This window comes from Elgaria multicarinata, chromosome 5, assembly GCF_023053635.1.
Source record: "Elgaria multicarinata webbii isolate HBS135686 ecotype San Diego chromosome 5, rElgMul1.1.pri, whole genome shotgun sequence".
Classification (NCBI taxonomy): Eukaryota; Metazoa; Chordata; class Lepidosauria; order Squamata; family Anguidae; genus Elgaria; species Elgaria multicarinata.
Window position 1 is genome coordinate 77,692,524 of NC_086175.1, and position 17,602 is coordinate 77,710,125.

Below are 17,602 nucleotides of genomic sequence, written 5' to 3' on the forward strand. Positions count from 1 at the left end.
ATACACATGGCTGGTTCTGTCTCCACAGCCTCGACATGTGTTCAACATGCTGAAGAAATATGTGCGTGCTGAGCAGAAAGACAGGCAACATACACTCAAACATTTTGAGCATGTCCGTATGGTGGATCCTAAGAAAGCTGCTCAAATCAGATCTCAGGTAAATATATCCATCAAAAGAGGAAGGGATTCCTGTTTTAATACTGGATGAATGTTAACTTCTTAAGACTGTCTTTAATTTTTTATTTTATTTTTTGGAAGATTTGCAATAAATTGGTGTCAGTTAGCATCCCTTTGATGATATCTGCTAACGATTTGATACTCTTCAATTAATATGGTCACAGTACTTTTGTAACAAGTTTTAGTCATTTGGGTTGTATTCATAGGTTACATGTTTATAATATGCCCTTCTCTGGATTAAATTTATCTGGCTACTTAGGCCCTTTCTACACCTAAGGGTGTAGAAAGATGCAGGGGAGACGATCCCAGACTTACCTGCTTCTGGGATTGTCGCCCTGCGTCCAAATGGCTGCACAACGTCCCAGATGTCGCACCCATCGCTGACGCCATTTTTTAAAAAGAAAGAAAGAAAAGGAGCTGGAGTGCACTTGCGCTCCAGCGAAAACGAAGGTTAAAAAAAAAAGCCCTGACCCCTCTCCCTCCCTCCCGATGGGCACAGAGTGCCCAAAGAGCTCTGTGCCCATACCCGTTTCCCTCCTCCTCATGTTTACTCGCGGGAGGCGGGACAAAGCAAGGGCAGGTGGCCACATACCTCCCACGGTCCCGAGACCACAGGAAGAATTGGGTTTTCCCAGGGTTTATTTATCCCTGAGAAAACCCATGCTCGTTCCCCCCTGCCCCCAGGAGTCCCTGTGCGTCATTTGGACGCACAAGGACTCAGCCGTGACCAGCCCAGACTATTGATGTAGTGAGTTATCTGATAGGCACGGCTAATGGATGGATGTAGATCAACACAGTAGTTCTTGCTTTGCAATAGGATTCTCAGGCATTCCACTTTACAGGGAATCCCATTTGCAGGCATTTCCATGGGGGAAAGTCTAAGCCATGTTGCAGTTCAGAGTTCTAAGCTCTAGGGGTCAATTTAGATATTCTTGTGCAGGCTGCTAAAAAAATCCCTTACCCATTGTGACAATCCATATTAAAGCAGTAATGGTTCAATGCTTCTTGCCTCATGGGTCACCCAATCACATGCAAAATACGCGTATCAGTGCCAAGGATTTGTTGCTGTTGGCGTATATATTTTGCATGCAATTGAGCAACATATGCAGCAGGGAACATTTAAATGTTACCCGTTTGTGAGAATTAAGCACTGATATGAATAAGGGCTTTTCAGTGGCCTGTAGCATAATATGTGGAACAAAGAGCTTTACCTTTCTGTGAGTGGTTCAGTTATCTCTTACCACAGCAACCAGGGACATCTTTACAGTGATGTGAAAATGTGTTGATTTTCATTTATCTTTTTTTTTTACTAAATGCATCCTAAAAGGCAGGCTTATGTTTTTGTGTTTGTACAATAAACATAACAATTCCCTTCCAAATTTGTACAGGAATAGAAACTGGCAACAAAAATATTAGAAAAACTTAAACAATACACAGTATCTGAAACAGCCTTCTTCAACCTGGTGCCCTCCAAATGTTTTGGACTACAACTCCTGGAATTCCTGACTATTGGCCATGGCGGTTAAGGCTGATGGGAGCTGAAGTCTAGAATGGCTCGCTGGCACCAAATTAGACATGTCTGGACTAAAATGACTAGGAACCTGAGTTTTCAATCCATAGAACAGATTAACATAAAGCACTTTAAATAAGAAAAACCATTATGAAAGCCAAGGGACCTGCCTATATAAATCAGCTGAAACGTCAGTCTCAGCAAACTATTAGTCACCGACAGGGAAGGGAAAAACATGGCTTCAAAATTCTCTTGCCGCTTCTTATTTATCTGGGCATATGCTTCTTATTTTTCTCTCCTCTTTCATCAGTCCCTGGCCCTTTCTACACCTAAGGATTATCCCAGGCAAATGGTGGGAATCATCGCTGCCTGCTCCTGGGATCCTCTGTGGGCATGTCTAGACGAAGTGATATCCCGGGATCGTCCCTGTGGATCCACATAACGCACAGGGGATCCCAGGGATGGCTTTAATCCTGGCTTCTCCTGCGGTCTCGTGTGGGAAGTCGTCCTTGTTTCTTCCTGGCTCCTTGCGAGTAACCGTGAGGAGCCAGGAAGCAGGCACAGGGCATGGAGATCTTCCAAGTGCTCCGTTCCCATTGGGGTGGGTGGGTGGGTGGGGATTGGGGTCAGGCCTTTTTTTTTTTACTTTTTCACTGCAGCTTCTGTGTTTGTTTGTTTTTTTAAAATGGTGGGTGCGACATCCTCCGTCCTCCCAGGATGTTGCACGCTGCATGTAGACTGAGGGGGAGGATCTCGCGATCATTATATCGCGAGATCATCCCCTTCCACCCCCCTGATCTAGCCATGCCCTGTGTGTCATTTGGATGCACAGGGATGATCCCGGGACGATCCCAGGGTAGTTGTAGAAATGGCCCCTGTAAATCCAAGTAGAGAGGCTCTTCCTACTGAAACTGGGCTAAAATTCCTGCACCTGCCTTGTTACCAACTTCGTGCACTGTGGTGACAGTCGTTTTCATAGGCAGCTTTAATGGAAGTGAATCCTCCTTGACAAGAGCAACAGTAGCGACAAAAGCATAACTGTTGAGGATATCTGCCACAAAGCCTTGCTCCTCTTCAAGACTAGGGTGACAGTAGTGAATTGCTCAGTAACTTTCTAATGGATTCCCAGCTATAAAATCAATAGGGTGCTTGACGGGGCTGTGAATTGTTGTGATCTGTGAAATATATTTAAAGTTGCAGTAGAGATGTCGGCACTACTTGCGTTTGCCTTGACACATCAGAGATCACAACTGCAAACTGCTTTGTTTTGTTTTCTTTTAAACACTTCTTTAGGTTATGACACACCTACGTGTGACATATGAACGCATGAACCAGTCTCTTTCCCTCCTTTACAATGTGCCAGCGGTTGCGGAGGAGATTCAGGATGAAGTTGGTAAGCTGCTGTGCCTTTTGCTTTGGGAATTCTACGGTCCTGAAAATAATTTGGTAGATAATTTTCAACCATGGAAGGGCAAGGAGGAATAAATGAAAAACCTGCTTGGTAATAAAGGGGATAGTGATAAATAAGACCAGAAGGTAGCTTTCTTATTAAAAATGATATTAGGTTGTGGGAGGGGAGAGAGAATTAATATAACATACACAGTTAATAGCACAATACGCCTGGCAAATCCCATGTGGAAAGAGAAATGCAGTTTTCTATCTAAAGCTTAGATCATCCTCTCTCATAATATGCGAACCCTGGGTCATCTCATGTAGTTGAATCATGAGAGATTCAGGACAGAGAAAAGGAAGTATTTCTTTACACAGTGCAATTCTCCACCACAAGATGCAGTAGTGTCCATCAACTTGGATGCTTTTAAAATCAGACGGGGGAATTCATGGAGGATAAGGCTATCAGTGGCTACCAGTCCTGATGGCTAGATATTATCTCCAGTCTCAGAGGTAATAATGTTAGTTGGTGGGCGGGAGTGCGTTATTTCACTCATGTCCTACTTTTCATGAACAGCTGTTTGACCACTATGACCTTTGCTAGACCAGGCTATATCCCGGGCTGATACCCGGGATTGCCCCTGTGCGTCCAGATCAACCCTCCCTGGCCCCGGGATATAGCCTACCCCTTTAAGCCCGATTTTTCCTGTGGTCTCAGGCTGAGCCCAAGACCGTGAGTGTATAGCCCATTCCGCAGCTTTTCCCAGCTCTGAGCAATTACTCACGCATAGCCGGGAGAAGCTGCGCACAGGGCACAGTGCTTCCCAGGAGCGCTGCGCATATCGGGGGCAGGGTGGGGAGAGAGGGGAAATCAAATTAATTTTAACAAAAAACCCTTACCTGAGCGCACAAGCATTCATGCGCATCGCCCTTTAAAATTGAAAAAAAATGGCAGACGCGACGGGTCTTTCCTTCAGCTCGTCGCGTCTGATGTCTAGACTGGGCAATAGCCCGCGATAGTTGCATCGCGGGCTCTCTCTTCCTCCATCGCAGATTTTAAGGTAGGTCTAGCAAAGGCCTATGTGAACAGAATCTTCTATCAATTTCTGCCGCGTGGTTTTATCCTGGTTGTGCTTTTTTACTGTATTTTGTATTTGTGTTTTTAGACTGTTGGTTGTTTTATTATGGTTCTGATTTTTGTGAACCACCCAGGGAGCTTCAGCTGTTGGGCGGTGTAGAAATGTAGTGAGTGTGTGAATGAATGAATTAATGATACAGCATGGCTCTTCTTAAGTTCTTACAGTGCTTTGAATGAAGAGTGGCTTCGTTAGATTTCCCCTCCAAAGCATGCCAAAATCTTAGTATTGTAAGCTGTCATTTCAGTCCTGTTATGGGCAGAACGATGGTATATATATGGCCGGGAATGCAGTAACCAAGTCTGCTGATGGCCTCCCATTAAATAGGTATTGAGTGGACCAGAGGGTTGAGGGTCTCCCTCTGGTCCATTGAGGCTCCATCCTTGCTCCTCCCTCTACCCCACTGTGCAACCTGTTCTGTTAATGGGAAAGGAGGCCTCAGACTAGCAATTACAAAGCTGGTTGTTGTTGGCTACCTCGCATACAGTATTCCTTTCCACTATCCCTCCACCTTGGCACATGGCACAAAGTGGGGCCCCTGGGGGACATGGGGATTCAACCTAAATAAATAAGGTAATGATGATCTTCTATAAAAACAGGACCTAACCCTATGAGGAGAGACTGAAAGAACAAGGCATGTTTAGCCTTGAGAAGAGAAGATTGAGGGGAGACATGATAGCACTCTTCAAAGGTTGTCACAGAGAGGAGGGCTAGGATCTCTTCTTGATCCTCCCAGAGTGTAGGGCATGGAATAATGGGCTCAAGTTACAGGAAGCCAGATTCCAGCTGGACATCAGGAAAAACTTCCTGACTGTTAGAGCAGTATGACAATGGAACCAATTACCTTGGGAGGTTGTGGCCTCTCCCACACTAGAGGCATTCAAGAGGCAGCAGGACAGCCACCTGTCAGGTATGCTTTAAGGCAGATTTCTGAAAATGAGCAGGGGGGGTTGGACTGGATGGCCCTTCTAACTCTACTATTCTATGATTTTATGTAACCAAGCATTAGACAGTTGTTAACGCCTGTTATGCAAAGCATATTTTCATTTCAAAGTGTGCAGCTAGATTTCCAAATTATGCAGCATCTTTTTACTTCAGAAGTTCTAAAGATGTTGCAATAGGCAATACAATGGGCTTTTAATGAATGCCTGGGACATATGAAAATCTTATGCATATTTCAGTACTTGTGATGGTGGAACAGCTATAAACATCTGCCATGCATCTGCTTGCTGAGTACTTCTGCCTCAACAGATGCTGGGTTTGCTTCATTATCTAGCTCTTCATACCGTTCAGAGGCATTTCTTGCTATCCAAACTCAGTCTTTGTTACTGCAACTTGAACACTGCTGCTAGCTTTTTCTTTAGGGTCCTGGTAAACAAGGTTTTGTGCTCTTCTTTTTGGCAGCTGAATTGCATGTTTTATAAAAGTTAGAGGACATAATTTAAAGTAATATTGAGAGAGGAACCAATCCATCCGAAAGAGTTCAGTTTAGCAGTCTGGCATAGAGGTCACTCTTGTTATTTGTTCACCTTGTTTTGTCCATGTTGTTTAGATTTTTCTGGAGGAACTGATCTGTTTCTGGTGGAACTAATTGAATTAGATACAGAAGGAGAAGTTGCCATGAACGAAGTTAACGTTCAATGATCAAAAACCCTGCTGTTTAAGGCCAGAATTAAGGCACGCTTAGATTGGCTCAAGCTGTACAAAGCCAGGAAATAGGAAGCTAAGGTTAATGCCGTAACAGTTGTGTGCCATGATTAGTAATGATGTTGTGCAATGTCACAACTTAATAGACCTGGATTCTCACAGCATGCGCAGAGTGTGAACGCACATTTGGTGTAATGTGTGAATACCTCTAGTGTGAGACACGATGCTTGCATGTCCTTTTCCTCCCACACAGAAAAGAACAACCGGGATTGGGGTGCACCCACTTCATTTCTGCCTTCAGAAAGTCAGCGCATGGACTCCAAGCCCCATGTTTCCTTGACCTACCATGTGGAAGCAAAGTTTCCTGGCTCCCCACCCAATCCCTGCTACCCATATCCCATTCTACATTCCAGAGAAACTTTTTAGGGAGCGTGGGGAGGAGAGGGTGGAAAGAACATTTTCCTTCTGTGAACTAACAAGATCTAGGTTGTTCATTTTTCAGGATGGCTGCATTTTATATTGTATTTCATAGGCACCCAACTTTCTTACAATGATTTTATTTTATGAAACTTATTCTGACATCTAAAGAAAACTGGGGTGTTGCTAAGCTTAAAACTTCTACTGTGTCAATTCTGTGTTCTTTGAAATGATTCATGACTCTGCCCTTTGGAATTTTCCTAAATGTATTCAGAAATCTTTTCTGCCACAGATGTAGTATTTGCACAGAAGTGCCTTTAAAAAAAAGAAAAGAAAGTAAGAGAAAGACAGATCACAAAAAGTGCATGTAGCCCAGGAATTCTGATAAGTTTCTTTAAAGTTGCTTTACGTAATTCCCGTTTTACAAGAGCAATTTGTTTGGTCAGTGGAAAGAGCAGAGTAATACCCTGACTCAAGCCTGTTCTTTCAAACCGTTCCTCTAAAGCAGTCTTTCCTAATCTGGTGCCTTCCAGATGAGTTGGCCTACAACTCCCAGCATTCTCCAGTCAGATTGGGAAGACTGATCTAAAGAATGATTTGCCAATTTTCGCTGGAGTTGGGCAGTTTAGTTTGAAAGGTGGCAGATTCAAGTTGAAAGGCTCAGGAAAGCCTTCAAGAAAATGCTGAGTTGGCCAAGCTCTGATCTATAGAATGAGTTCAATCAAGCCTGGATGGGGGATGGGCTCTGGAGACATTTTTAAAGTGGAAACCTCAGTATAGCTGTTCTCAAGTATAGTAGTCCCACCAGCTGCTATATTTCTTTTTATTTATTTTAGTTGCATATATAATCTAAAAACACAGGGCATTTGTCTGTGTTAAATACAGATGCTTGGGTATACATTGCACTCATCACGTGAGAACATTCTCATCACAAAGGGGCTCTCTTGAGAATGTTACGTCTTCCCACCAATAGTCAGAGAAAGGTGGGGATTGCAGGTAGAAATCAGGGAAAGAGTAGCTGTCTGCCTTTCACCATCTGTAGTTTATCTCACCTTATCTCTTTTCTAAGTGGCTAATTATCTGTAGGGGTTGGGAGGAGGCATTGAAGCAGCAGGAGAAAAGGGCTGTTCATAAGTCTGCTACCGTCCTCCTGCACTCCATTTTAGAACTATTTGTAACATGCAGGCATAGAAGCAACTGCGTCATGCTCAGCTTTTTCTGAACTTGCCCCCTTCCCTTTTGTTGTCAACAACCAGTCTGACAAAGTGTTTTGGAGAACTTGGAAGCATGACCATGGCATTTGGGCTGGCCCTAGTAGAAGTATTACCATCCTTTGCTTTTTTATTTCTACTAGGAGGAGAGATAGTGGCGATAAACAACAGACTGTGTGAGGCAACTAGAAGCTCTTCTTTCACTGTGTAATTTTTGTTCCCTCTAGCTTTTCCTGCTTTTTGGGCAAGGAAGTTCTCAGTAGGCAGAATTCGCACCCAGCAGGGCTGCTGTCATGTGATGCGTGCAATGTGTGGTCTGGCAGTGAGTGTCGGTGAAGGTGGAGTGTTAGCCGGAAGCTAAAGGAGTATGCTTTGAATTCAGTATCATGTGGTCCTCTCCATACCCATGCATTTATGAAAGCAAGTTTTACAGTGTCCTTGGATTCATTTGGTTTAACAAATGGGCCATGCAACAACGAATAAGATATAGTGAAACAGGGGAATTCAAGTGTGGTACTGTGACTCACTGCCAAATGCCAATCTTTTAACCGTGGGTAGCCTTAGCTTCACCAAGCCTGATATGCAGATACGTACACAGAAATGCATACTGCCCCCTGTCCTCATATATCCTGCTTTCTTAGATTGTCCTAGAAGGGCAGGTGGTCCGCAGTGATCCGTAGTTTGGCTGTAATCCATGGGATCATACTTAATTTGTCCCTGCCTCTTTCTGCCCTATTTAAGAGACTTTAGGTTCTTAGAACCAGATTGCCCAGTAGAGAGGATGATAAGAGCAGAGGCCTTCTCCCTTGAAACTGGAATCAGATCCCATTTTAAAACAAAAATTCAACGTGAAAATTATTAGATGTTTTTGCCAGTGGCCATTTCAGCAACACAATGCAGCAGAAAGGCTGCAGTCTGAGGTAGTAAACCTGTTTTCTTTGTGGATCTGATCAGTAGTTGGTTGGTTTTCGTTTCAGTATGTGTTAGAATTTTAATAATGTGAACATAACAACGTAATAATGTGAGATGATAAGGTGAGCCAGAAAGAGAAGTTGGTGAATCTAAATAAGACTGCTAAACAACCTTGGTGATTGCAGACAGAGTGGGCTGAATTTTTAATGGAATAGATGGTTTATAATGGAATGGGAAATTGGTTAGTCTCTAAATTACTGAGTGAGCTGTTACATAGCAAGCTTTGAAGTGAAAGTGGTGAAAGGAGATATATGTCCAATTTGTGAAAGAAATTTGCAATCCATGCGAAAGAAAGCTGCATGTGCTCCCGAGAGTCCATTTACGTTTTTCGTTTTGCGGTGCTTCTTGTCTGCTAAGCCTTATTTTAAAATCTGGAGAATTTAAAATGTGATTGTCTGTTTGATGAACTGTGTTAGGTAGGTGCAGGAATGAGAAATATCAACTAATACACCTGCCTGAATGGACACAAAATGCAGCAACCATAATCCGATCTGTCTGGATCATGGCTGGTATCTTTTAATAAAGAAAATAGGAAATGTGTTAGGTACAGAATTCAACTATGGACACAATTTAGGCTGCAGCCCTCTATCTACGTACTTGGGAATACACCCAACTGAACTCAGTGGGATTTATTTCTGAGAAGGCATCTATAAGATTTTACTGCTTGTATTAGAAGTTTTTCTTTTGAAATTGAGATGCTAGTTTGCTGTCCGGCATTCTAGAAAATAGGTCAGAATTGCAAAATTAATTGCTTATTTTGAAATATGATTGTCATAAGCATGTGCAGTGGAGAAAGTAGCAAGAACTTAATTATGACATAGTTTACATCATTTGCACTTAATGCTCATTTTAGCCTATCACCAAATGGATTAAAAGCAACTCATTCCCTTGGTGGGTTTGTTGATAGAATTTATTACTTGGCTTCTTCCTACTTCCTTTCACTGCTTAGCTTACCCTCATAATAAAATGCCACAGGGATATCTTGACTAGCTAGCCATGCACGTACTACAGAAGCCATCCCAATTTAGAAAACGAGGAGAGTGTTGACATTGACACTAAACGAATACATGCTGGTGGTGCTGGCCAGCCCTGGGGTCATCGGATGCCAGAGAGAAATTGGATCCTTCCACATGTTTCTTGCAACAAAACTGGATGATGCAGAGACAAGTGAGTAGCCCAGGAGGCTATGTCTGCCTTTGTCGATGCTGGCAGTACTCAGGCACATTGAGACAAAACATTTGGTGGTTCAATTCAGGTCACACTTGTGGCTGACGATCCACACAGCTGACTCATACCATTCACTGATAGATATTTGCCTGTGGATATACTGGTCTGCCCTGTGGATTGACAGCAGAAATAAGGGTGGGGTGGCAGTGGGGGGGGGGAGTGTAACATCTAGAAGATGGAGGAGGCTTGTAGTTTACATAGTCTTTGTATAAGATGCACTTGAAGCCAGAGGGGTGGGGAAATGACAAGAATGCAGAGGCCATGAAATACAGTCCCATTCACCTAAGGTGAATTGTTGCAAGGTTGCACTTGTTTGCATTTACTGCAATTATGTGCAGTGTTTCTTTTTTCTCTTAACTGCAGGAGTAGACCTTGGGAATGTCTATACACTGTATTAACCCTATAGTGGCTGTGCAGTGGTGCTGTGTTGTTTAAATGACACAGCCAGCAACTCACAACAACATTGGGACTTCTCGCCCTAAACTGCTTATTTTCAAAGTGCTGATTTGCAGCAACTTTTAACTTTGCTCCAGGTTATCCAAAAAAGCTCCAATTGGCGAGAGGCTGTCTTTTCTTGTTGTTGATGGGAACACAGGGTAGGGGGTGGGATTTTCTGGTTAGATAGCCAACACTCCCTCCTGCCCTGCCTAACTTTATTGGCCTAGCCTCACAACAGCAATGCTGCGGACTTTTGAGCTGATGCTCTTCCAAGGTGGAGTTGTGTAGACACCCCTTCATTATTTTTCTTTTACCACACAAGTTTTGAACCAGTTTTGTGCTTTCTCCATTGCAACAATTTACCAATGTAACTAGCATGATCAAATATATTCTTTTTCCTTTCCTCCAGATGAACTGCTTCAAAAAGAGCAAAACTACTCTGATGATGTCTTGGCAAATATGATCAGTGAGCCCAGGATCAGCTATGGAAATGATGCCCTCATGCCTTCATTGACAGAGACGAAAACAACTGTTGAACTCCTTCCAGTAGATGGGGAATTCAGCCTAGATGACCTCCAGCCTTGGCATCCCTTTGCAGTAGATTCAGTCCCAGCGAATACTGAAAATGAAGGTAATGTAAGATGACTAAAGAGTTCCTTGGCTGGAGACAGTGTACGATTGTAGCTGGATGTGTTATGAGAAAGACTTGACCTTTCTGACTCAAGCGAGGAATTGCTCATTCTGAGTGGTGAAAGGTCTGTCCAAACGACTTGCCTTTCTTTGTTTTGGGTAGATGGCAGACATTGAGATGCAAGGCAAAGCTCAGTGTTGAAGTTCATGTACTGCCTTGAACTGATAAGCAGTCAAAATTTAAGTGAGATGTTTGACCCCACTAAAAAATTAATGTGAACTTGTCAGAATTGGTTACAACTTGAAATAATAAAAGCCTAATTAAATGAGCCGGTATTGATGCCTTAGAGATACATCTAACTAGGGCATTATCAGTCAGCTTATTTCAAATTGTTGCTGTTAAAGCTTCTTTGATAATTGAGCAATATAGATTTCTCCAAAGAAAGTTTGTCTCCTAGAATAGCTACTTGGAGAGCATATTGCAGCCTTCATTGAACATGCCATTGGTGCAGATTTCTACATTGAAAGTAATTGATAAATGGATAAACATCAGGTGATATTTTTGCTCTAAGGTCAGATTTTATTCAGTTCCAGCTATATTGATTAGAACTTTTTTAAAAAACAACTTTTTCTGTTTTAGGGGTAAACAATGAGTTCTCCGCAGTCAAAAACTAAGTCTGTCAGGAAGATAAATTGTGCCAGATTAACATGGGGGGAAATTGTTGATTTATTGTGATGATGATGTTATTCCAAGGACAACATATATCAAAATGTATCATTCCGTTTTTGTTTAACTTAATAGTAAGAAGCATGGATCATTCCCGAGTTAACAACAGTTTAAAATATTCATTATTGCCTTACTGTGGCATTTTAAAAACTCAAATGCACTGTGCGTTTATGTACGTCTTGTAAAGCATGATCATCCATTGCAAGCGTTGGGTACTTATTGGAAATTATAATACAGTGTGGTGAAGAAACCATCTATAAAGTTTATTGGACTGTAAATGAATAGTTCTATTTGCAGTATGTATCTATTTGCAGTTAACAAATGCTACAGGATTGTATCCAATTGGGGCCCTTCATTTATGGATGGCTCTTTGATCTAGCAGAGGATTGTGTAAGTGAAAGTGGGGAGATGATTTTTGTAAATTCACCCTTTCTTCTGCAGCACTTCCCCCGCTATACGAAAACTCAACCGTCTGGATCAGATTTTGAGGGGGTGCAAAGGAGGAATCAGCAAAAATTGCCAACCCTTTCCACTGATAGATCAAAAAGCTTTCCATCAGTAGAGGGACGCAACCAGATACATACAACCAACCATCACCTGGGAGCATGTTCTTTAACAAGAAATTGTATGACAGTTCGGTTGTGTCCTATACAACTCCCATTCATTTCATTTCAGTGTGGGTTGTGCTGAATTGGTGAATTATCATGTTTTAAATCCAACAAATTTTCCACCTACGCACTTGGGATTGATTACAGACATGCAGTTGCACATTCCATTTGCCTGGTACAGATCAAGCAGGAAAATACTGTTCTTTCTAAAGAATATTTAAGATAATGCTGAATGAATGAATCCAATAATATTTGAGATCAGTGTAGAAAAGCCTTTTCTTCCTCTGAAAGTTGCTCATATTTTACCTTTCCACATCACTGATGTGGATTTACCAGTGCTAAATGTTGAGACGTTGTCTTTTCAGGTCTGGGAGAAAGCCTTCATTTTATTTCATTTTATGCAGTACATAAACGTGGTTCTGCTGTCTAAATCAACATGTCATAAATGGAGAACTTGGGGACTATTTATTTATTTATTAGATGTGCACGTGAGATGTTCGCACAAGCCTACCAGTGGCTTCTCGTGGCTATATATTGCCCCCAATATCAGAAACAGTGTCTGGGTTCAGATGACACACTGTGGCTTGCCGTGGTCATTTAACCGATGACAAGCTGTGGAGCCCGTGGGCAGCACATTACATATCCAACCCCCACTTGGGGTTAATCATGTCTTGCAAACTCAGCAAGCGTGGCTTATGTGAGGGTTAAACAACATTAACAACCCTCACATAACCCTAAAACAGACCCTAAAACAGCCCAACTCTTGCATAAACCATGATCTCCAGGTTTCCATAGCGTAGCAACTTCCAAGTAAACATTGCATATTCATATTGGTGGCTGCACACACCACATCCTCACTGTGGGTTAAATAACTCGCAGTGGGCTGTCATGTTATGCAAACAGCCCAGTATGTTGCTGAATAGCACTTGCTGGGGAACATCACCGGGAGGGTGCTATTGCATTTATGTCCTCTTTGTGGGTTTCCTGCAAGCATCGGCTTGGCCACTGTAGGAGCAGATCTTCTTAAGATGCTTCAAGTGAAGACCAAGACATTTAATGAGTGAATGTCTCCAACATGTGCTTGCAGAAAAGGGTATCATACAGGTACACTCATCAAGAAACCTGATTGTCTGTAGCTCCCCTGCATGTACACACCAGCCTTCCCTAACCTGGTGCCCTCCCGATGTTTTGGACTTCAACTCCCACCAGCTCCAGCCAGCATGGCCAATGGGCAGGAATTTTGGAAAGTGTAGTAGAAAACATTTGGATGGCACCAGGTTGAGGAAAGCTGGTCCATGCAAATGCTCTGGCAAACCTGGTTTTGAGTCAGTGTAGTGTATTAAATGGTCCTGTGTGATTTCTACTAGTGGATGCTTAACATCCCTTGTATACTTCTGGCTCTTGCCAATGTTGGTTTGATATTGTTGGAAACTCTGTCTTCTACTCTAGTATTGAAAGTGTTTGCCTAAAGGCCAAGTAACATTACCACTTTGGGATTTTATTTCAGCCTGTGCTGCTGCAAGATGTTCTGCATGGATTTGAATGAGTGATTGATAGGCTAGCCTGGCAGTGAAACTGCTACCACAAGCATAAAACACTGGAACATATGGTATGAGTTGGATGAGAAAATCAATGCAGACAGCCAAATGCATGCCGGTGACTTCTGACATTTTATTGCCATTCTTTTGGAGAATCTATTTACAATACCTAGCATGCAAACATCTGTGTTGGCAATACCTTCTGTACTTGATGCTTTAGATAAAACAGCACAACCTTCCAATATGGAGTTTTAGGTTGTGACACCCCAACATTATCTAAGATTATGGTAGTTTAATCGCGCAGCTATAGCACATAATATAGGATACACACCCAATTTTTCCAGATTACTAAAACATTCAAAAGTAGCTTTTTGAATATAGCTCTAGAGAAAGTACAGAACAGGTGGATGGAAATTTTATTAAATGTTAAAAAAAAACCCACCTAATTCATCACACTTTAGGCGGACAAAAGTCATATCAGATAGTTCTCCAGATTTTGTTTGGTCCTGTGGCACATATACTAAGTCCCTTGCATTCAGTGTTGACATTTTGTTAGTCTTTCTTAAATATTTTAGGTGATTAAATTGAATGTATATTCCATATCTCAGCCAAGTGATGACAAGCTGTTAAAAATAATGTAAAAATGAATGTATTAAATTAAGGGGGAAATCCTATGCATGTTTAGACCAAAAAAAGTCTCAACGACTTCCACTGTGCCCCAACCAGCATAGGGCATGCTGGGAACTGTAGGACTTTTTTCTGACTAAACGTGCATAGGGTTGCACCCTAAGAGAATTAAAACAATTCCCCTCTTTCATAAAACTCATTTAACACCATTGTAAACAAAGAATCTTACTCTGGTTCCAAAATACATTCAGGCTGGGCATCTGGAAAAAAATCCAGGGCACAGAATTTCATAAATGCAAGGCAGCCACCACTAAGAATCCCCATTTACAAGCTCTTAAGATTCAGATCTGGTGCACAGAAGGTACTGCAAGCAAGGTGCTCATGGTTGATGTTAAGATGCATTCAAACTTGCCGTTTTCTGCATGAGCTGCTACAGTCCACACTGCCTCCAGTTTGTAGGTTACTAAAGTGGTATCAGGTTTTGTACAATTGGCCTATTCCACTGTGGCCACTGTCCTGCCCTTTCTCCTCCTTTATCAAAGCCTGTTTTGGAGGAAAGGACAGAAAGTGAGTTTTCACCACTGCATCCACATAACCATTTTCCCATCAAGCTGAATGCAGCAAACTGAGTACTTGTCTGGTTTTGTAGTCTCAGGCAGCAAAACCAGGAGATTATTAAACACCAGATAGGCCAATGACATGTGTTGCTGTTGGTCTGCATTTAGCTTGAAAGGTCACAAGTTTTACAGGCCTGGCATAGACAACTTGTTAATTTTGTCTGCTAAATTCTTTTAGTGGAAACAGGGAGTGTCATCAGATGGGGGAAAATTGTGGTTCCCTACCATCGCTTTTCCACCCCCACTCCGGTTCCACATTACTTCCTCTTTCTTCCCACAGAAGAAAGAGGAAGTAAACAAAGCTCGTGTGGCCCATTCAGGGGCCGTCTTTATTGCACTGCTTTTTCTGCACTCAGCAGGAAATGGGACATTCCGTTTCCCCCCACCAAAAAAAAAGATCGGATTAAAAGGGGTCCATTTTGTGATGGAAAAAAGGCAAGGAGCGGAAGGCGGATGGCGTCATCTAAAGGATGCACAAAAAATTGAGTGGTAGTAGCGAGCATGCAATAAAACACTTGTCTGATGAACCCCAAAATGTATCAAACCGCAACTGCATGATCCTACCCAAATGTTGTTCTCCCTCACTCCCCACTCTTTTTGAGTGGGGAGAATGAAGTTGCACTTACTGTGTTTTCCTTTCAGGGAGCGACTAGCTAAGCCTGCAATTTGAGAAAGAAGCAATGCATGTGTACTTTAAACATGCAAGTACCAAGACACTGAAGGACAAATATAAAATTAAATAATTGGACTGCTGGTCTGAAAGCACCATTTGGGATCTGCAATATTTGAAGTGTTGTAGATTTTTTGATGATGACCTGAATAACCCAGGACTGTTGATGTTGATGTCTGCCTTCATTTATTTGTCTTGTATATGCTGTGAATTTCAAATAGCCATACCACTCATCACTATTTATGATTATTATCTTTCATAAAATCATGGGTTTGCTATTAAACTCGTAGGCTGCACTCCTGCACTCACTTACCTGGGAGTAAAGCCCCATTGAACTCAATGGGACATACTTCTGAATAGACGTGAAGGATTGCACTATTAGGTATAGCCATCTCTTAACACTTGTGTATCCATATTACTTATTAGTTTATTAGTTTTACTATTATCTATATCTATCTATCTATCTATCTATCTATCTATATTTCCTTTTAGTTGACAGGTATCTGTGTTGTAGAGTGTTTGTCTTTTCACAAAAATCACTGAAGGAAGTGTGCAACAAGAAGAAAATAGAGAGCACTAAAGTAAATGCACAACTCCAGGTAACATAAGTAGATGAGCCAAGCAACAAACCACAAGCCAAATATAATACACATACATGCAGTTTACTTTCCCCCCTCAGTTTTATTTAATATACATACATAGATCTGTATCTACCAATAACAGTGAAATACATATAGGATGCACATGTATGAAAACATAACTTTCTAGTAATTATACATAAACTTTAACAAATGTGGACCAGGTATCCAAATAAGTATCCATTAAAACCTGGTGTCTGTATGCCACCCGTTCAAATATTGAAACCCTTCTAAGGTCCTCAATCCATTGCATTATAGGTGAGCATTTATCCTTCCTGTGATGTAAGTTCAGTCTTTTAAGCTGCCAAAATGGTGTGAAGAATCCATTTATGCTGACCATTAGTTAATTTTCAGTAGTCAGGTAGATAATTTAAAAGAGCACGTACATCAGTGAATATTATAGACGGTTCCAGTCCAAAAAATTATCCATATAATAACCTCCTCTCAAAAATAAGCAACTACTGGATATTGCCAAAACGTATCATTAAAAGACATACTAGCTGCATTTAACTGAATTACACAAATGTTGCGTTGTCCAATAGACACAAACCAAACATTTTTGGTGAATCAGATGCAGCCTTAGAGCCACAGATGCAACAGGTATAGATGCCAAAGCAGTGATCCATCGATTAGGCAAGACGGGATAATCCAGTTCCCTATTCCATTCCTGCCTTGTATATCCTATTTATTCACCAACAATTTATAGACATGGATCCTGGTTGCTTTGGCTGACCAGCCTGAATAAATGCTTCCGATCACGATAGAGACTCTGAGGCTGTAAAAGTGGCTGGGCCAAACCTAGATACTAACAAATGCTGCAATTGCAAATATTGCCTTTCAGCCATAGCTGGCAAGCAGGAAAGACAACGTCCAGAACTCAGCAGCAGCATCCACCAGTTGATCCAAAGTAAAAATCGCCTTATCTGTCCTTGTCCTCCATGAAAATATTTTCTTACCAATTTTTAGATATGGGCTGTCCAATTGAGTAAATTTAGCATGAGAATATGAATTAAAGTGTAATTGCCATGACATTATACACCACTCATCACTAACTGTAGAAACTGTGAGAGGAACCCTATCTGTTCTTTTATGCCTAGAAGCTAATGCCGTCCGTTTAGAGACAAGAAGGTTCCAAAACTGACCAAGGTGGAATATTTGATGTAAACAGGAAAGACCTTTTTTTTCCCTTCCTGATGCGTGGGTGCTGATGATGAGTTCTGCATGCCAAGTATGACTTGCCAGCTATGGCTGAATGGTAATACTTGCAATTGCAGCATTTGTTAGTATCTAGGTTTGGCCTGGCTGCTTTTACAGCAACAAAGTCTCCATCATCACTGGAAGCATTTATTGAGGCTGGTCAGGCAAAGTGACCATGATCCATGCCTATACATACTTGTTATTTGGTGACTAAATATGATATACA

The 17,602-nt window shown here is 41.8% G+C and overlaps 1 protein-coding gene across 4 annotated transcripts in view; it reads left to right on the forward strand.

Annotated features, from left to right (window-relative positions):
• APP (amyloid beta precursor protein) overlaps nt 1–17,602 on the forward strand; it is a 167,115-nt gene that overhangs the window by 133,097 nt on the left and 16,416 nt on the right. For all 4 annotated transcript variants that reach the window (XM_063126740.1, XM_063126741.1, XM_063126742.1 and 1 more), the window contains 3 exons: nt 29–157; nt 2,981–3,080; nt 10,534–10,755. In XM_063126740.1, the coding sequence (XP_062982810.1) occupies nt 29–157; nt 2,981–3,080; nt 10,534–10,755 (451 nt within the window). The remainder of the gene's footprint in view (nt 1–28; nt 158–2,980; nt 3,081–10,533; nt 10,756–17,602) is intronic.